This window comes from Catharus ustulatus, chromosome 16 (assembly GCF_009819885.2).
Source record: "Catharus ustulatus isolate bCatUst1 chromosome 16, bCatUst1.pri.v2, whole genome shotgun sequence".
Taxonomy (NCBI): Eukaryota; Metazoa; Chordata; class Aves; order Passeriformes; family Turdidae; genus Catharus; species Catharus ustulatus.
The window spans coordinates 13,937,168-13,954,185 of record NC_046236.1 but is presented as its reverse complement, the minus strand read 5'-3'; the positions used below and the strand labels follow the sequence as shown (position 1 = coordinate 13,954,185).

Below are 17,018 nucleotides of genomic sequence, written 5' to 3'. Positions count from 1 at the left end.
CATTGCCAATGGGTTTCTCTGCACCTCACCTGGGTGTTCCATAACTGTGCACTCTTTGTTGTGTAAAGAATTACTGTGTCCAACACCAGCATGGCCCTCGCAGCATCCTGCAGAGGAGCTCTGCTCTGCTACAGAATTTGGCATCTGTTTGCAGCTACTTTCCCTAGGAACATACATTTTGAGAGCATCAAGTTTCCATTTCCTCTTGCATTTCTACAGGCAGCAGAGACAGACTGGAGATTTGATCAGATTGGGAAAGACAGAGCTGAGGAATGCTTTTAAAGGGAAGTCACCAACAAAATGTATATGTTGGGTACCAGGAGAAACACTGAGGTCTTAGTGTTGAAGGAGAGTGTGATGTTATTCAGCTACTTTAAAACTCTCTCCCTCTGCATGCAAAGAGGAATCCACCCTCCCAAGCCCTCAGCAATGCATTTAGAATACCCCAGCATGGAGAAAAAGGCAACACCACGTTTTACAGAGTCTGGCTAATAATTTGGGGCCTATTTCAGCATGCTGGTTCTTTTAGGGGACACCCCTTGGTTCACCAAGTGACTGCACACACCCTCAGCAGCAGAAAGCAGAAAGTGTTAAACATATCAAGACCTTTAAGTTTTCAAAGTCTTTCTGGTATTTTTCCCTCAAAGTGGATGCATTCCCCTCCAGATGTTTGTTCTCCAGCTCATCCCTCATGACGTTCATCTGGGCCTCCAGCTCCTGGATGCGTTCCCTCAGGCCGTGCATGGAGTCCGGGTCGCTGCCGGGGTCCTGCCCGGTGCCACCCGCCTCGCCGGCCCCCCAGGTGTCCCCAGCACCTGGGGCCACTGCAGGGGATGCCTCAGGGTGCTGCCTCTGGTACTCGTCGAGGGTCTCTTGCAGGCGCTGCAGGTTCTGGCTGTAGTGCTCCTGCAGCGCCTGCAGCTCCTCGCCGTGGATGGCCTGCAGCTCCTTGATCTTGGCCTGGAACTCTTCCTCCAGGGTTTGCATCTGCTCCAGGTGATACTGCTCCATGTTCTGCTTGTCACGGACAATGGCATCCAGCTGGTTGAGCCCCTCCATCCTCTCGGCCTTCAGGGCATCCTCAGTCCTGTTGAGCTGCTCGATCACGTTCCGGATCTCCTCCTCGTAGCGCCCCTGCAGCTCGCTCAGGCTCTTGCTGCGTTCATGCCCTTCCTCCTCCAAGAGCCTCCTCTGGTTGTCCAGCTGGGACACCTTGGCCTTGAGCTCAGCGTTCTCCCTCTCCAGCACGGCGATCACCTCGCTGTACTCGCCCTGCTGCTTCCTGAGCAGCTCCTCGTACTCGTCCCGCAGGAGAGACGCCGTCTTCACGCGCTCCTGGCACAGAGCATCCATGCTCTGCAAGGACTCCTTGCAGGATTTCATCTCCCTCTCGTGCTCCAGCCGGACTTTGCAAGCGGCATAACAAACCTGAGCCTGAACAATGGCATCGTGCACTAACAAAGACGAATACCGCTCCAAGTCTCCCATGCACAAATGGTAGGAAGGACTCTGGGATATCTTCAGGAGCTTCTGACAGTCTCTCATGGCCTCCTCAGGAGGCAGAGAGAGTAAGGCAACAGATATCTCCTTCAGAACATTGGATTTGTCCTTTAGTTGCTGGGCAAGATCTTCCTGAATGGAAACAAGAGCTTCACTAGTACGGTCTGGTGCGCTGCCAGTCTCCTCCACCTTGGCTAATTCCTGGCATGGTACCATTTGGAGACAGCTCCCATCCCAAGAGATCTGGGTTCTTTCCGAAGCATCTTTTTGTATTTCAAGTGCTTCAGAAATCTGGTGCATAACTCTGTCAAACTCAGGAGTCCTGTACGCTTTGATGATCTCCTCCAACATGCATTTGTGCTGCTGGAGAGCTGTTTTGGTATTATGGAGCTCTTCTTCGATTGTTTTTAACCTCTGATGAAAAGATTCTCTCATTTTCTCTGCAACAAACCCAAGTTCTGCCTTGATCAGTGTAGCATCTGCTACAGCACTGAGAAAACATGGGGAAAAGCCCAAACTTGTTTCTGTTTTACCCTCAGCTTCTCCTTCTCTAGTGCTCAAGTGTGCACTCAGCTCCTCCACCTGGCTCCAGAACTCCCCTTCCAGCAGCAGCTTTTTAGACAGGACACTGGCCAGATCATTGGCTGCATGAGAAACACTTGCTGGCTCCAACAAAACCACCTGGGCCATTCCCTGGATCTCTCTCAGAAGCTGGGCTATCTCAGAGCTCGCATTTTTCAAAGACTCTGCTATTTGGTTGATGAGAGAAGCTTCAAATGCCACCCTCTCAGAAAGCCACCTCAGCTGGCCAGTGTCAAACACATCTGCTTGGTGTTCCTCAGAGATGTGCTCCTCTTCTCCCAAATCCCCTCCTTCTGGAGCGGGGCTCTCCGTGGCGAGGCTTTCACTCTGCTGATACTCTGATGGGACTGGCACCCCGCTCAAGGCTTGGATTGCGTTTGATAAAGTTGTTTCCATGCTGGAAAGAGTAACAAGGAACAAATCACCCTCTTTTTCCTTGTCTGATTTGGGCAAGGATCTTAGCTGCTCCCTGCACTTCTCTAAGCAAGTCAGCGCTTGATCGTTTTTCATCTGGAAACCTCCCAGCTCGCTGACGTGACTTTCTACGAGCTTGAGCTTTTCCTGCCTCTCGCTCTCCAGCTGTGAGATCAAAGTATTGACTTGGGACAGGCTGGTCTGGAGCTGTTCCCGCAGCTGGGACTCCGTGCTGGCCCACTGATGGTGGAGGGCGATGAGCGTCTCCTGGTTATGGCCATGCTGGCTTTCAAGTTTCATGGTCACATCTTTGAGCTTTTCCTCTGTAATGTACAGTTTGGTTTCCAGGGAATGGATGATGGAGAGATAAGTCTCAGAATCGCTCGTCCCCGATGAGGGGTAACCCAGAGCTGGCTCTGAGGACATGCTTTCTTCAGACAAAGATCTGTCCTGGCTTGTGTCTGAAGAGGTACTGCTTGTCCAGTTTTTCTCTGATCCATCTGGATGGATGTATTTTTGACACTGGATGCTTGAAAAACGGATCCTTTGCCTCTTGGCCCCCATGATTCCTACATCAGGCTTTCCTAAGGCTTTCTGAACCAACTCTTGGTCCTGGAGCTCTACAACTTTAGATGGGGAGCCAAATTCCTCCACTTGCCTCTGACTGGTCTCAAGAACCTCATCCTCCTCCTCCTTCAGTGCATAAGGCAGAGCTGGGAGGACATCCTGAGTCTGCAGAGCCTGCCCCAGTTGGGGTGGATGACTTTCGTCAGCCTCAAGACTGGGGCCAAGGTCTTCTGCCTCCTCAGCACATGGACCTGTGCCCACACTACCTAATTTCTTTAAAGCCTCCTCCTTGGCCTTTAGCTTCACTTTAGTCTCCTCTAAACTACTATCTAAAGCAACCATTTTAACCAAAGCCTCACTGAGATCTTGATCTTTCTTCTCCACAATTCTCAAGTGCATTTCCTTAACGTGTCTCAGCTCTTCTTCTTTCTCTTTCAGCACCTCCTGCACCCCCCGGAACTGATCTGACACCTCCTCGAATGACTGCTCCAGATTGTGGTAGTTGGTCTCTTCCATTTTTAACTTTGCTTGTAGCTTTGCAACTTCGTTATCTGACTCGGCCACCTGATTCATGAGCTCGTGGAACCGGCACTTGATCTGATCCCTCTCTCTTTCGAGCTCCTTGATGTGCTCAGCAAGTTTTTGGATGCTGGCCTCCTTCATAGCCAGCTGCTCCTCCAGCTGGTGGACGAGCTCGCTGCCTTCGAACTTGGCGCTCAACTTCTCCTTCTGCAGAATCTCCATTTGCTGCTCGCTGTTCTGCAGCTGGTTCTCGTACTCGTTGGCCTTGTCCTCCACCTCCTTCAGGCTCCTGATCAAAACCTGCTTCTCCCTCTCGCAGCTCTCCAGCAAAGCCTCGTAGTTCTTCTGCAGCTTCTCCTCCATGAGCACCCGCGCCTGCTCGCTGGCGTTCAGCTGCCCGCTGAGGTCTGCGATCCTGTCCTGGAGCCGCTGCACTTCCTTCTGGTGGTCCCGCTGCAGAGCCTGCTGCATCTCCAGGTCCCGCAGCTCCTGCGTCTTCTCCAGCAGCAGAGCCTCCGCGCTCTTCAGCTTCTGCTCGCTGGCCTTCAGCTGGGAGCTGAGCGCGGCCTCGCCGTGCTGCCACTCCTCCAGCTGCTCTTTGGCTTTCTCCTTCTCGCTCCTCAGGTCGCTCTTGAGCTTGGCCAGGGTCTGCTCCTTGATGGCGAGCTCGGCCGCCGCGTTACTGAGCCTCGCCTGCAGGCTCTGAATCTCGGCCTCGTGGTGCCGGATCACGTCCTTGGCCTCGGCGTAGCTGCGCTTCAGAGACTGAATCTGCTGATTGATCACCTCTTGACGCTGGCATTGGGCTTCCAGCTCGCTTTGGAGGTCTTGGTTGACTTTGTGGAGCCTCTGCCAGGCACCTGATGGCGAGGCGGCCACCTCGGTCTTAAAAAAATTGATTAAATACTAGATTAGTAACACTCTTGGCTCTCCCTTCTGAGTGTCACACCTCTGGCCAGGCAGGCCATGGAAAAGCTCCTTGCAGCGACTTGGCTGCTACCCACAGCTCCAATTGGGATGATTTGTTCTTGGCACAATTTGCTTTGTTTAACCAACTTTTTTTTTTTTTTAATGAGCGACAACTGCTTTCCAGTAACAGAAAACATTGACCACGACATCAAAACAGCTGTACAGTAACAGGCTAAATGGAAAAAAAATAAAAATAAACCCAAACTCAAACAGAATCAAAAAAACAATGAGAAAGAAACACCAGCAGTAAAACGGAGACAGACAGACAAAAGAAAAACACCAAGGATGACGAGGAGGAGGAGATGGAACAAGGTGAAGGAGAAAGGAATTGCTTTTTTTTAGCGAGTTTGTTTGTTTGGTTGTGAAACAAAAAGTGCACAGTTCAGGTAATACAGTCCACTGACCAAAAGCAACAACAGAAAGTGAGGTGACAGCAAATGACATCACATCCCACCCAAACACAGGGCGACGGGCCAGCCATTGTGGTGGCGATGTCATTTCTGTGCCTGCCAAACAGGACTGAGTGGCTGCTCATCGCATTAGAGAGATGCTGTTATGCTAAAGCTTAGAGCCAGGGAGGGTCTAATTTCTCTACCTGCAAAATAAAATAAACCAACAAAGGACAAAATAAAAAGCCCGACAAACGGAGGGAAGGAGAAGGTGTGATGAGAATGTAAAAATGAAAGAAACCAACCTTTGTGAGATTCAAACCAAAGCAATGGAGCATGCAAAGAGAAAACTCACAGAAAGCGTCATGCAAAAGGCGACAGAAATTATGTATCTTAAAAAAAAATACACAGACAGGAAGAGGCGAGAGAAGCACAGCGTTAAGCCTAGGTTAAGCCTAGGAATTTGGCCTGCCTTGCTGTACTCTGGTTGCTGATTAAGGAAAGCCCACAGATGTGACACTCAGTTATGTTAAGTTAAATTTCATGCTTTACACCAAAAACATGCAAGAACATCCGCCCGGGACAGGTTAGTGCGTGCCCCCTCCCACCCACAGTGGCCAGAGCTGGGGATGTCTCCAGCCCATTCTCCAGGAACAGGAGCTCCTGGTGTTTCTCCCAGTAGGGATCAAGGTTAGGGTGCCCCATCCCGAGGAAGCTCAGAGCAAGAGAGGGGTTACACGAGCCCAGAGAGGCTCCGGTGCATGGCACATGCATTGGAGGGGTGGCTCAGCACTGCCTCACACAACAGGCAGAGCTTGGGGGCTGTGCAGGGCTGGTCAGGCTGCCAAGGAGGGGTTGGTGCCTCCCAGGCAGCTCAGGAGGGATGGGTTTGGCAGCAGTCAGGCTTCTCCATCAGCTCTCCTCACAGACAATGGAGGAACCTCCCCAAAATCAGGCATGATGGGGGTGGGGGGGGCAGGGGAGGCACATGAAATTCAGAGGGTTTGTCCAAGAAAATCCTGTGATGTTTGTCTGCAGTCTGGGGCTGCAGAATTCCCCCAGCAGCTCCACTCCAACAGGGTTTGGTGGGGTCACTCCCTTCTACAATAGCACTTTAATCCCTCTGGCTCCCAGGAAACACAAGGGAAATCCCCAGAACAATTAGACTGGAGCAGGCAAAAGCCTCCAACCTTTCCAAAAACCCTCTCCAACTTCCAGGTCCAAGTTTGGGTCACTTCTCACTGTAGCTCAGCCTCTCTGCAGGCTTCCCCTCTTGCCACCCCTCCTGGCACTGTGGCCAACTTCAATCTGATGATGGATTCAGCATCCAGCTTTTAACCCCATTCCTGATTTTTCCAGGCTCCAGGCAAAGGGAGGTCAGACGCCTCTGCCCCAGGGAAGTGGGAGTTAGTTACTCTTCCAGCTCTGCCAAGTGAAAATGGAACTCATCCAAGCAGGCACTGTCAGCTCGGAGACTCCAGAAATGAATTAATTACTCCTCCTGGGAGATCATGGGCAAGGAAGGCAAGATGTCCCCCTCCCTGGGCTGGCTCCACTGCCTGTGCAACTTCTTCAGGGAAAATTTTCCTGTGAGAAACAAGGATGCAAGGTTTGGCATCGACACTGGGTTTGCTGCCATGGGAGCGCAGCGTGCGGCCACGCACGGTCACTTTGATCCACAGCCAGTTTGGTCAAGTAGATTTGAGCAAAATGCTGCCCCTGCACAAAACAAGACTATGGACCCCTGAGAGCAGCCAGAAGCTGCCTTGCAGGTGCCACGACTTCCTCCAGACATGGATATTCCCAGAGGAAGGGCTGGGAAAACCTGCTTTGTTTGGACAAAGAGAGGAAAGATTTCCCCAAAGATCATCCTGTCTCTTTTGCCAGATCCTCCAAAACTCACTTCTAGGCTTTGCTGAGGAATCTTGTGACAGTAGAAACCACCAAAGTGATCCAAGACAACAGAACATCCCCATGTCCTGGGTTTGCCCATGAAGTGGGCACACAAAATCCCCAGCCAGGAGCAGCTGGTGCTTGGAAAACCTTGTGTGCACCCCACTGCCTGAGGGGAGTATCTGGGGCACAGAAAGGGGGAAACATCTCTTGCAAAGGCAAAACACAGTATGGGATGGATCAGAGGTGGACTTTGCTGAGGTCCCATCTGTTAGGCTCTGTTTTATTTTCCCTTGGGAATGCTAACAGGTAATGCTGCCTTCTATTCCGTCCCGTATCAGAGGTTTCCATGAGAATAACTCTGGTAATGCTACAGAATTAGCCACGCTTGCAAGAAGGTCAAATCTCTCGTGGTGACCAGCCAGGATGTCCCCACAAACACCGCAGACAGAAGCCCACCAGGGATCTCTCAGGCACAGGGAAGATGGATCTCCCTCTCCTCCCTGCTCTCCTACCTGCAACACGTAGCCCTCCCGGGCGCTCTGCTCCCGGCCCAGAGCCACTTTCAGCTGATCCTGCAGGTGCCGGTTCTGCTCCAGGAGCTCCAGGGCCTCCTTCTGCTTCTGCTCCAGCTGGAGAGATATGAACAGAGACAGAGTCCAGGGAGTGGGCAGGGGATCAGCCATAAGGAACAAGTGGCTCGGAGGGGACACAGCAGAATTAACGGAGCTTTTGATGGCAGCGCTGCTCTGCTCTGCTCTGGGACCTGGATTTCATTTTGCCAGGAAAATCCCTCCCCTCTGAAAGAATTTATTTGTGCAATAGTGTAATTCTTAAAGCTCACTGCGGCAAAGGATCAATGGTACCAGCTTGTGCCAGGCACAACCCTAGCAAATCCCAGCCCAGTTCAGCTCAGTGATATTCCTGGTTACTCCAGAAGAAAAAGTTGTCCCTTTCATTCCCACTAATACACCTTAATCCCAACTAACAACAACCTTTGTTATCCCAAACACGCAACTCTTCCAAGTGAGCTGAGTCTCCTTCATTCTTTTCCAAAAATCTTAAGACTATTTGATGTAGGCTCCACAAAAAACAACCTCTGTAGTGTGTGCTACAACTCAAGGCAGTTTGTAACTGCAGACACAAATCTCTATAGATGTACAGGCACAGAGGATTAGGAGCCTGAATCTGTAGTCTGGTTGATACACCTTGATTGTACCCATTTCATCAGAGACAGGCTGGCTACAACCATCACAAACCAGGCTGTGTTGGCTGGGAAGGGTAAGGAAGTGCCAGGCCATAAGAACAGCCTTTTCTGCAGCTGTGGGAAACTTGAAAGCTGCTGGCAGGGCTGAACAAGAATGGATGCAGATCTGTGCCCTGCCAGCTCCCCAAGGAACCTACAGCATCCCTACCAGTTGCTAACATGAAGGAGGAATATTTACAGCTCTTTTTAAGCCTATCTCAAGCTCCCTACAGTCACTCCTGTAGGGAGGGTGACTCCTGGCAGGCAGCCTGCACCCCACACACCCCTTTACCTCCTTCTCCAGCAGCGTGGTCAGGTGCTGCTTTGCCAGCCCCTCTTCCCGGTCCTCGGCGTGGGCAAGGTGCAGGGGTGTGATGGGGATCTGCTTCTCCTCCCGCAGTGGGGTGGTCTCCACCTGGTGCCAGCGCTGCTCGATCTCCACGTGGACGTTCTGAGGTTTGATGTCAGCAGGGACGGGCAGGATCCTGTCCACCTCCATCCTCAGTGCCTCTTCTGACCCTGCCCCATCCACGGCATCGATCATCTCGAAGCGCTTGCGCCGCTCCTCGCGCCGCCGGGCCCGCTCCCGCTCCAGCTCTCCGGGATCGGCATCGGCGGCTCCGCTGTCCCTGGGGAAGGCGGCCGAGCTGCTGCTGGAGGAGTCTGCAGCGTTCGCACGCTCCTGCACCAGGGCCTGCTGGATGGGGCGAAATTCAGCCCAGTCAAAGGTCTTGGAGCGTCCTTCTCGTCGGCGTTCGCGGGCACGGCTCCGCTTCTGCTCCGTGTCCAGCTCGGCTTGCTCCGCGTCCGGCTTCTCGCTCGGCTTTGGACCGGTCTCGAAGGAAGAGCTTGTTTTGCTTTTCTCTTCCGGCAGTGAGCTGTGAGGACAGAGAGAGGGTGAGGGAATGTGTCAGTGGGTGCTGGAGACAGCCAGCTGCTCCCATGCATGCCTCCAAGAGCCGGGTGGAAAAGGGCTGCTGGAAGCCCAAGCCAATGCCACGTGGGTGCCCCCTGCATGTCCCCTTGGGTGCAGGAGCTGTTGCTGCCCTTCCCCAGGTCGTGCTGGTGTGCAAAGCCTTGATGCAAGCTTGGCTGCTCCTGGGACACCCTGGCACCCAGAGAGAGGCTGATCCCAACCTTGTTCCTCATTGGCAGCCACACTGGGGCCAGTGACCATGACCAAGCAGCAACCCACGCCTGAGGCAGCGACCCCAAACTGTGCTGTCAGAGGTTCCAACAGCTCCTCCAGCCCCCTGCCTGTGGGGCTCCATGCACATCCCCACTGGCATAGTCACATGCTTGTGGGAAAGACACCACCAATCCCACCAAAGCCAGGCTGGCTTCAGAGTTGTGGGGTGGAGAAGCACAGAGCAGCTCTGAGAGTCTTGGGAGACAAGGGTAAGGTTCCCCTTCAGCTTGGAAAAGTATTAATGGGTCCATAACTTCTCTGTGGCAGTATCTGCACCGAAGGCACAGACCTCCCCAGGGCACCCAGCCCTGCAGGCAGCATGGGCAGCCCCCTGGGCACTGGGCAGCTCCCCTGGGCACTGGGCAGCTCCCCTGGGCACTGGGTAGCCCCCTGGCACTGGGCAGGGGTGAGTGCAGCAAGGAGAGCACATTACTCAACACATCATGGAAATCACTGAAAGTACCAATTTCTCAAGCAAGGAATGATTTTTAGTGCTGAGTTAGAGGGTGGTGGGTTGAAGGGGGAGACATACTCATCAAGCAGGGGAAGTTAATACGGGAAGGCAATACCATTTCTAACCTACAGATAATCCATAATGCAGTATTAGCTTATTAAATACAGACATGCCAGCCCTGAAACATGCAGATCAAAATTAAACCAGAAAACAGCAGTGTGCTAAGTCTGTGGAGGAAGCCTGTCCCAAGGGAGTCGTGGGCACTTGCTGAACCCTTTGCTAACCAAAGCTCCAAAAGTTTCCTCCCAAAGCACAGTCCTGCTGCTCAGGCTGACTCCTGGCTCTCCAGCTTCCCATACAACCACAGCATCCCCAGCCTCCAGCAGGGACTCAAGCATTCTGCAGGAGCTGGAACACAGCTCACTGGGCCCTTCACTACAGGCTCTGACCCGTGGGACCACATGCACGGGGACTGCAGTGATCAGGAACAGCAGCAGCAGCAGCACAACAGCAGCACCACAGCTTCTCCCACCTCAGAAACACATCCCAGCCCCAGCCAAGAACCTCATGGATGTGCACACGCCCAAAACAAAGGATGGAGCAGGAGAGATGGCTCTCATGGGCTAGTATCTTCCGATGCACGGTCATCCAGCAGCAAACCACAGGCTCAGTAGAGCTGGGTTTTGAGAGATTCTAGTAGTTACAGGCTAAAACCAGCTCAGAGATAATTCCTTCTTCAGTGCTGTCACTTGCAGCTAATAAAATAAACCCAGAAGGCACAAGGATGAAATGTCACTGCTCCTCACCCATGATACTGCACGACTCCAAAGCCAGGCTCTCAATCTGGAGTCAGTTAGTGATTACAGCTGCATTTTAAAGTAAAGCAGGGATGACATCCAGTCTTAAAATGGAGAAGAGTATTAGGAAAGAAATGGGGGTCCTGGGGCCTGCCATATGCTGTTGGGTCACAGAAATTTTGCTGCTCTAAATCCCACGTGGAAGAATCCTGGCATTTCTAGAGGTGACTTCTCTCATGAGCTCATTTGTCCTCTGCTGCTTTTCAAAGGGCACAGGATATGGGTCAGGGAGCAGAGGGATGGCCACTGGGAACGAAGTGAAGACACTCAGAAGGTTGACCCAAAGTTTCTCATTTCATCTCCTGCAAGTGCCCCATGGCTATTAATTCTGCTCAACCATTTCACATCTCCTCCACCACAGAGAATTTAATTCATATCACACAGGAAGGGAGTGGTCTTTGTCTCCCAATGGTGTTTATAGGTCAAAATAAAGAGGTTTTTTTTAATAGGGGTGGGTGGTGCAAGCTGAACACGCTGTGGCAAGAAGCACACAAAGGTTGCAGGAACTGGGGAGCACTGGGGCACCCAGCCTCACAAGGGCTGTGAGCCCAACATGGATCCAGCTCTCAAGCAGCCACTTCCATTCATGGGGGTATTTTCTATTTGCCCCATGATCATCAGCAGACTGTACTTAATGCCTCTGCAGATTGCAGGGCACTGCTGAGGGCAGGGAGCAGTGCAGCATCTGCTCCCCATGCTGACACATGCAGCAATGTAAACCATCATTAGGGCCCAAGGAGTGTTTGGCTGGGTGGAGCCACAGCAGCAGGTTAATGAGACACAGCCAAGGGCTGCAGGAGTGTGTGGGGTGGGACCATCCCTGGGGGTGGGTGACCACCACTGCCCTCCCAGCACACTGAGCACAACACCAGACCTGTCCCTGGCCATGCTGTGCCAACACCTGACACCCCTCCATGCTGAGCCTTGGGCAGTTTGTCCTTCAGCCTTCCAGCAGCCCCCTCCACCCACTGCTTCCCAGTGTGGAATGCAATGACATCCCAAAGCCAGGTGGGATGGGCTGGGATACCCCACCCTGCTGCCAAGGGCTGCCAGGCAGGCACCAGTGAACACAGCCCTGCTGCACACACAGCACAGGACTCCTCAGCAACGTGACCAACTCACACCAGCCTCTACTCCATCCAACACCAGCAGGGTGGGAAACGACAGAAGCACACACATCACTCCCTCCTCCCAGCTCAGGATTGCTTCACAGTCTGTTTGTGCAGTGTAACATTTACTGCCCAGCCAGGACCTGAGCCTGGACCCTCTCAGAGGGAAAGCCAAGTGAAACCACTTTGTGTGGGCTCAGAGCAGGTGCAGACAGTGAGCACATCGTGCTGCAGTAACCTGTGAGCAACCATAAATACATCTGGCTCTTTAAAGGCAGAGAAGTCCCCTCAAATTTCCTTGGTCTTCATCTTCGTATCTAGTCACATCGGAAGATACCAGTGTGGGGAAATCAAGGGTCAAGACCAGGTTGCTTCTTCCCTTCTCTCTGGCTTTTATTTAAAGGAAGAAAAAAAATAAAAAAAAAAGGAAGGGGGGGAAGAAAAGAAAGAAAAATAAATGGAAACTGCAGGACTTCCCATCCGAGGTGCAGAAAAGGAGGAGCATGCAGTGAATCACGAGATATACAAACCACAGAACGTTAATACAGGAGAGAACACAGTTTTCCAACCTGGGCTTCAGCACGGATAGTTTCAAAGAGAAGTTTTTCCTGGGATTGCATGGAAATCAAACATATACAGGAGTGAGGAGAGAGGCAGCTTCCCCGAGACCCCTGTGAGATCCACCAGAGCTCGAGCAGGGCTGGGAAAACAGTGGCTGAGGGCTAAGCAGGATGGGGAAAGAGAGGCTGGAGCATCTCCAGGTCAACAGCACTGCGTGAGAAGAGCCAGTCCATCAACAACAAACCTGGCAAAAACCTGCTGGCTGCAGCTACAGTAAGGACAGGAGACACAGTTAGTGGTGCAGCCGTGTCCACACAGCCTGGAAGAGGTGGCCTGTACGAGTGTGGCCAGCACAGACAGCTGGGAGGAGGCCAAACACCCTGTACACACAGGCAGAAGTGCCCACAGAAGGTACTCTGTGACGCACGAGGTCCCTTTCCTCTGGCACCGACGCAGGAGGAGACACCAGCGTTACTACAGATTAAGGGGGACGAGCTGCAGCAGCTTTCTGGAAGATCAGAAGAGGAGGGAAGATGATTTCCTGGCTGATGTTTAAAATAGATCAGAGCCAAACAGTTTCTAAACTGAACCCTGGGCTGCTGCTGCTGTGACCCATAGAGGGGCTGGGCAGCTCGTGCTGAACAGTAGCCAGAGGAAAGGGTGAACCCAGCACAACGGAATCCAAGTGGTTTCACAATACCTGGTGGGAATCCAGAGGAGCCTTGATATAGAAACAGTATTTCATATTCCTATGCACAAATTAAAACCACATTTTCAACCCTCTTTGAAACCTGCATGCGTAAGAAGAACTCGGCATATCAGCGTCCCCACAAAGTGTATCCAAATAAAGCTCAGAGAGATGTGAGAAAGAGCTGCAGCTTCCAGGAACAGACAGGCTCAGAAAGAGGAAAGAAAAGGGATGAGGGACGAGTTACTCCTGCCCAGCAAACCACACAGCTGCAGGGGCTGCTGCACCCCCCTTACCTCGTTACATCAGGAGCAGTGGTGGGGCGAACGTGTTTCATGATGGTCTGGATCCAGTTGCGGCGGATGCCCGAGGTCATGGCAGAGAGGGTGAACTCCCCTTCCTTTGTCTACAGAGAGAGAAAGAACAGCTCAGAGCAGGTGACTGCACCCACCAGCAGCTTCCTAACTCCCCAAGACCACCCTGAACACCTCCCCAAGTCGCCAGTGCTGGGGCACTGTTTGCTGGCCACACAGAGGTCAAACCCAGCCCCTGTGTCCCACAGCACACTCCCTGTGGGAATCAGCATTTCTCAGCAATCAGGCTGATTCTGCCATAGGTGAGACCCTAAGGCTGTGACAAAACCTTCCCCTCTTGACAGCCAGAAAAGTGGCTCTTAAACCCAAGGGCACAACTCTCTGGAACACTGCAGGGGGATGCTGAGTGACCTCTCTTGGGTGTTTGGGGAGATGCTCCCCTGGCCACAGACAAGCATCCCCATCAGCTGTCCTGCAGCTGGACTCTTCCTCCTCCCCATGCTGTCCTTACATGGATCTGGAAGCCGTAGTTCCGCTGAACTGGGTACTCAGTGACATCGTAGCATGTGGATAAATCGATCTCTCCATCCAGGTCAGCTGCCTGCAGAGGGAAGAGGTAAAATAAGCCACAAAGCTTTCAGCCCCAAAGCATGGTGGGCTCACAGGGAGGCACAACAGGTCCCTGAGAAGCACAAAGCCCTGAAGGGGCTCCAGGATTTCAGCATCTGGGAATGGGGGCACTGAGGGAGGCAGTGACCTGCCCAGGGTCCGTCTGGGAGCACCAGGAGCTGCCCTGTAATGGGCTGAACACTGACAGGAGACACTTACCTCCTCTGCCACTGAATCCCTGTAGTATCTCAGGCTCTGGTCAGTCAGCACAAACCAGTGCTTCTTCCACTAGGAAACAACAAAGATGGAGCAGTCACAATCCTGCTCCTTCCCCACCACCACATTCATGGCTGCTCGTCACAGCAGAGACACCCTGCAGGAGGCAGCTCGGTGCCTGTCCCTCCCAGCTCATCAAGGCTTCATCAAGGCCCCTCCATGGGAAAGGGGAGACCCAAACAGGCAGCAGTGCAAGGGACAGTGATGGTTTTTGCTGCCACCCTGCAAAGCAGCAGACCCTGCACGTGACAGTGACACCACGAGAGCCACAGGGCAGTCACAGCCTCCCCATTAGCTCCACTGCAAGAGGAGGCTTTTAGGGACTGCACTTAAAACCTTTTCAGCACAAAAAAAGTAGTAAAACATTCATGTTTTATCTGCAGTATCTAGAAATGGAGTTGGGAGTCTATTCCTGGCCCTTGCTCTATACAAATCTGCCTCCTGAACGCTTCCAGCACAGGCTCACCCAAGGCAGCTTTCAGTCAATAAAGCACTTGCTCCAGCTGCCAATTCCCCTCTGGCTGTCTATGGATGTGTCCTTGGACACAGCACAGCCTGGGCCACCCACAGCCACAGGCAAATTGCCCTCATTTTCACTTGACAGCGGAGCAGGAGAGAAGGAAATCCAGGGAAGGGGTGGTTTGCAAACAGCCAGGGCCATCCACGTGGCCTCAGCACCACTGCCCACTCCAAAGGCTCCAATAGAGCAGAGCACCCTGCATCCCTTTGGGAATTGGCAGCAGGAAAGTGGCAGTTGCTTCCCTCTGAGCTATTTATTTATTTATTTATTGTCACTTCCCTGGCACTCAGGAAATTTTACCTGAGCCTCATTTCTGACACCAAAGAGGTCGCTGGGTCGCAAGGGAGACGAGACTGATAAATAGAGAACAGGAACATGAAACCAGGGCTGCCATCCAAGCTGCCCTGGCTCCCTAGAAACCCACAATATGATATCCACCTTTGAAACCTCCCCTGGACAGAGCACCAGCAATTCCCACTTCTAGAGATGCCCAACACTGATCTACCCAGGACACTGAGGCTCCATCAGGACTGAGAGCTGCTCCATGCACAGCCAGGATATTAGAGTGAGCTGCCAGAAACCAGGACTGACCACAGCACCAAACACTGACACAAAGGGCAGAGTTTTCTCCTGACTCACCTGCCCATCCTCATATTGCTTTGTCAGCCAGCCCTTCTTGAAGTTCAGCAGGTCAGGCTGGAAGAAAGGAGAGAGAGATCAGGAGAGGGAAGAAGTGTCTGTGCCCAGAAGGCAACAGCAGTGAGTTGATAAAGCAAGAAGAGCAATAGAAGACACCAACAACAGCTAAATTCATAGAATCATTCTTAGTTTGGGTTGGAAGGGCCCTTTAAAGGTCATCTATCCCAAACTGAACCATTACACTGAGTGGTGGGTAAATGTTTGCTCCTAGGAGGAATGGAGACCTCCACACAGTTTATTCAGGCTGTTCCCTTCCTACCATTTCTCCTGTAATTTCCTACTGCTACACCAGCATTACAGAGAAAGGATAAACAAGGAATTAGCAAGACTTCAGGCAGTTTTACCACCCATTACATATTATGAAAGAAAAACTATGTGGTATTGGTGCAAGGCTGCAGGGTTCAAAACAGGCTGAGTTCCCAAGGCTGGAAATACAGGGAATCTGAGCCCTGCATCACCCAAATGACACCTGCTTTTTCCTTCAATGTGGGTGCATGGGGATGTTGAATTCCTGAAAAAAGCAAGCAGAACAGCGTGGGATAACTTCTTCCAGCCCCTCCTCCCAGCCCTGTCCGTGTGCATGGAAGGATGTGCTGGAAATGCTTTCACTCCCCTGAGGCTGAGCTCCTCCAGCTGCTCCACGTGCTGCAGAGTGGAGGAGGAAAGGACAGCAGTGTGTGAAATCCAGCTGCAGCATCTGAAATGGGTTACAGCCAGAGCAGCAATGGAAGTTGGGTCTGGGAGTCTATTCAATCAAACCTGTGGGGCAGCACATCCCACATTTGAGTCATCCCATGGTGGTGGGAACCCAGCCCTGCTCCACAAAAACACAAGGGAAAGTAAAGCATTGAATTATAGAATGTTTTGGGTTGGAAGGAACAGTAAAATCATCCTGTTCCACACTCTGCCATGGGCAGGGTCACCTTCCACTATGCCAGGCTGCTCCAAACCCCATCCAACCTGGCCTTGAACACTTCCAGAGATCCCAGGGCAGCCACAGCTTCCCTGGGAAAGCTGTGGCAGTGCTTCACCACCCTCACAGGGAAGAAATTATTCCTAATATCTAATCTAAACCTGCATAACTTTCTTCCCTTCACTAGATGATGTGCATTGCCACTTCATATGCACTTCTTCCACTTTTGACTCCCACCAAGAATTTAAAAACCACTCTTGTGGCTGTACAGGTCTACAGGAAAAGCTCCAGAAACACCAGGCTACTGCATTTTTCTGATAAGTCCTTGAATAGAAGCTGTCCATCCACAAAAAATGCAACTTGTATTTACAGTAGCTCTGTAATGTATTTGAGAGATAAGCAAGTGTATTTATTTTGTTCCTACAGAAGGGTGGTGAGGGAGAGGAGAGCACTTTGTGTTTATTCTGTACTGTTTGCCTCCAGGTCTGGTGAGCATTTGAAATATGTAAAGGGAGGAAAGCTCAGGAGGGAAGGTTCAGTCCTTCCTTGCAGCCTTCATCCCACTCACACCCACTTCCAACTGCATAAACATCAAGGAAATGGCATCAGAAAACTGGGACATGTGTTTGCTCTGCCTGCTCTGTGTCCCTGCCCCTGGCAGGGGAGTTGGAACAAGATGATCTTTAAGGTCCCTTCCATCCCAAACCATTCTGGGATTCTCTGATCCTATGAAAATACCACAGTCAT

The 17,018-nt window shown here is 52.0% G+C and overlaps 1 protein-coding gene across 8 annotated transcripts in view; it reads right to left on the bottom strand.

The window, feature by feature from the left end:
• LOC117003782 (myosin phosphatase Rho interacting protein) overlaps window positions 1-17,018 on the bottom strand; it is a 72,805-nt gene that overhangs the window by 11,214 nt on the left and 44,573 nt on the right. For 4 of the 8 annotated variants that reach the window (XM_033074025.2, XM_033074024.2, XM_033074028.2 and 1 more), the window contains exons 10-17: window positions 15,299-15,355; window positions 14,083-14,151; window positions 13,766-13,855; window positions 13,237-13,346; window positions 12,222-12,299; window positions 8,375-8,960; window positions 7,352-7,468; window positions 607-4,470 (exon numbers count right to left, since the gene is read on the bottom strand). In XM_033074025.2, the coding sequence (XP_032929916.1) occupies window positions 607-4,470; window positions 7,352-7,468; window positions 8,375-8,960; window positions 12,222-12,299; window positions 13,237-13,346; window positions 13,766-13,855; window positions 14,083-14,151; window positions 15,299-15,355 (4,971 nt within the window). The remainder of the gene's footprint in view (window positions 1-606; window positions 4,471-7,351; window positions 7,469-8,374; window positions 8,961-12,221; window positions 12,300-13,236; window positions 13,347-13,765; window positions 13,856-14,082; window positions 14,152-15,298; window positions 15,356-17,018) is intronic. The other 4 variants (XM_033074030.2, XM_033074029.2, XM_033074027.2 and 1 more) reach the window with 3 other exon arrangements.